At 57.7% G+C, this 888-nt stretch overlaps 1 protein-coding gene across 1 annotated transcript in view; it reads left to right on the top strand.

Annotated features, from left to right (window-relative positions):
• The window catches only part of LOC143294319 (O-acyltransferase like protein-like), a 3,636-nt gene extending 2,748 nt beyond the window's left edge, over positions 1 to 888 (top strand). Inside the window, exon 2 of the mRNA XM_076605765.1 lies at positions 1 to 888. This exon is cut by the window's left edge and continues 1,207 nt beyond it. Within this exon, the coding sequence (XP_076461880.1) occupies positions 1 to 758 (758 nt within the window). The 3' untranslated portion in view covers positions 759 to 888.

The following is an 888-nucleotide window of genomic DNA, read 5'->3' as shown; positions in this document are numbered from 1 at the left end:
TCACGCCATTTCTTCTCCTCACCCTGTACCATCGGCCACGTTTAGCTTACCTGTTGGTGGTTGTGGTCGTCCTGGCCTCTTGGATCGCGAACGGCATCATCACTCGAATCAGGCATGTACCAATAGCGCAGACTGTAATTCCCGATCTGGGCAACATCTCCAACAGTGCGCCAAGCGACGAGAGCTTTGCTGCTGAGTATTTTTACAAACCATGGACTCACGCTGGCTCCTTCTTCCCACCGCTGCTCCTTGGTTACCTTCTGCATAGATCCAAACGACGGGCCAGCTTCAGGGCCAGAACTCTGGTCGTGGGCTGGCTCTTGGTCTTTGCAGCATCCATGGCCGTCTTGTTCGGAGTCAGCTCGGAGCTGGTAGGGGAGCGCCTGTTCAGCGAAAACGCTGTTGCTTTCTACAACGCTGTTCACGGCACTGTTTGGAGCCTGTGTGTTTGCTGGCTGGTGCTGGTATGTAGCACGGGCTACGGTGGGCCCGTCGACTCCTTCCTGTCCTGGTCTGGCTGGAAGCCGTGCAGTCGATTGGCGCTGGGCGGGTTCCTGGTGTACCCTATCGTGCTGATGGCTTACAACGCCTGCCTGCAGCAGTTGATGTACGTGACGAGCGTGGTGATGCTCTACCACGTGCTGGCCGTGCTGCTGTTCTGCTTCCTGCTGTCCGCTGTCCTCTGCCTCACCGTTGAGATGCCGGTCAACGCCTTGCTGTCTTCCCGGTGCTGCTGTTGCGTCACGTCTGTGCGGTAACGTCATGGCCGCAGGGTTTCGTGGCGTCACAGAGTAACGGTCGGTCCGGATGTGTCCGACACTCCATCTGGCAGAGGTGTTGCTGCTGCTGCTGCTACTGCTGTCGCTGCTGTTGCTCTTGCATTGAATG

Source organism: Babylonia areolata, chromosome 19 (assembly GCF_041734735.1).
Source record: "Babylonia areolata isolate BAREFJ2019XMU chromosome 19, ASM4173473v1, whole genome shotgun sequence".
Lineage (NCBI taxonomy): Eukaryota > Metazoa > Mollusca > Gastropoda > Neogastropoda > Buccinidae > Babylonia > Babylonia areolata.
The sequence above is the reverse complement of the archived record's forward strand: the minus strand, read 5'-3'. Positions and strand labels throughout refer to the sequence as shown.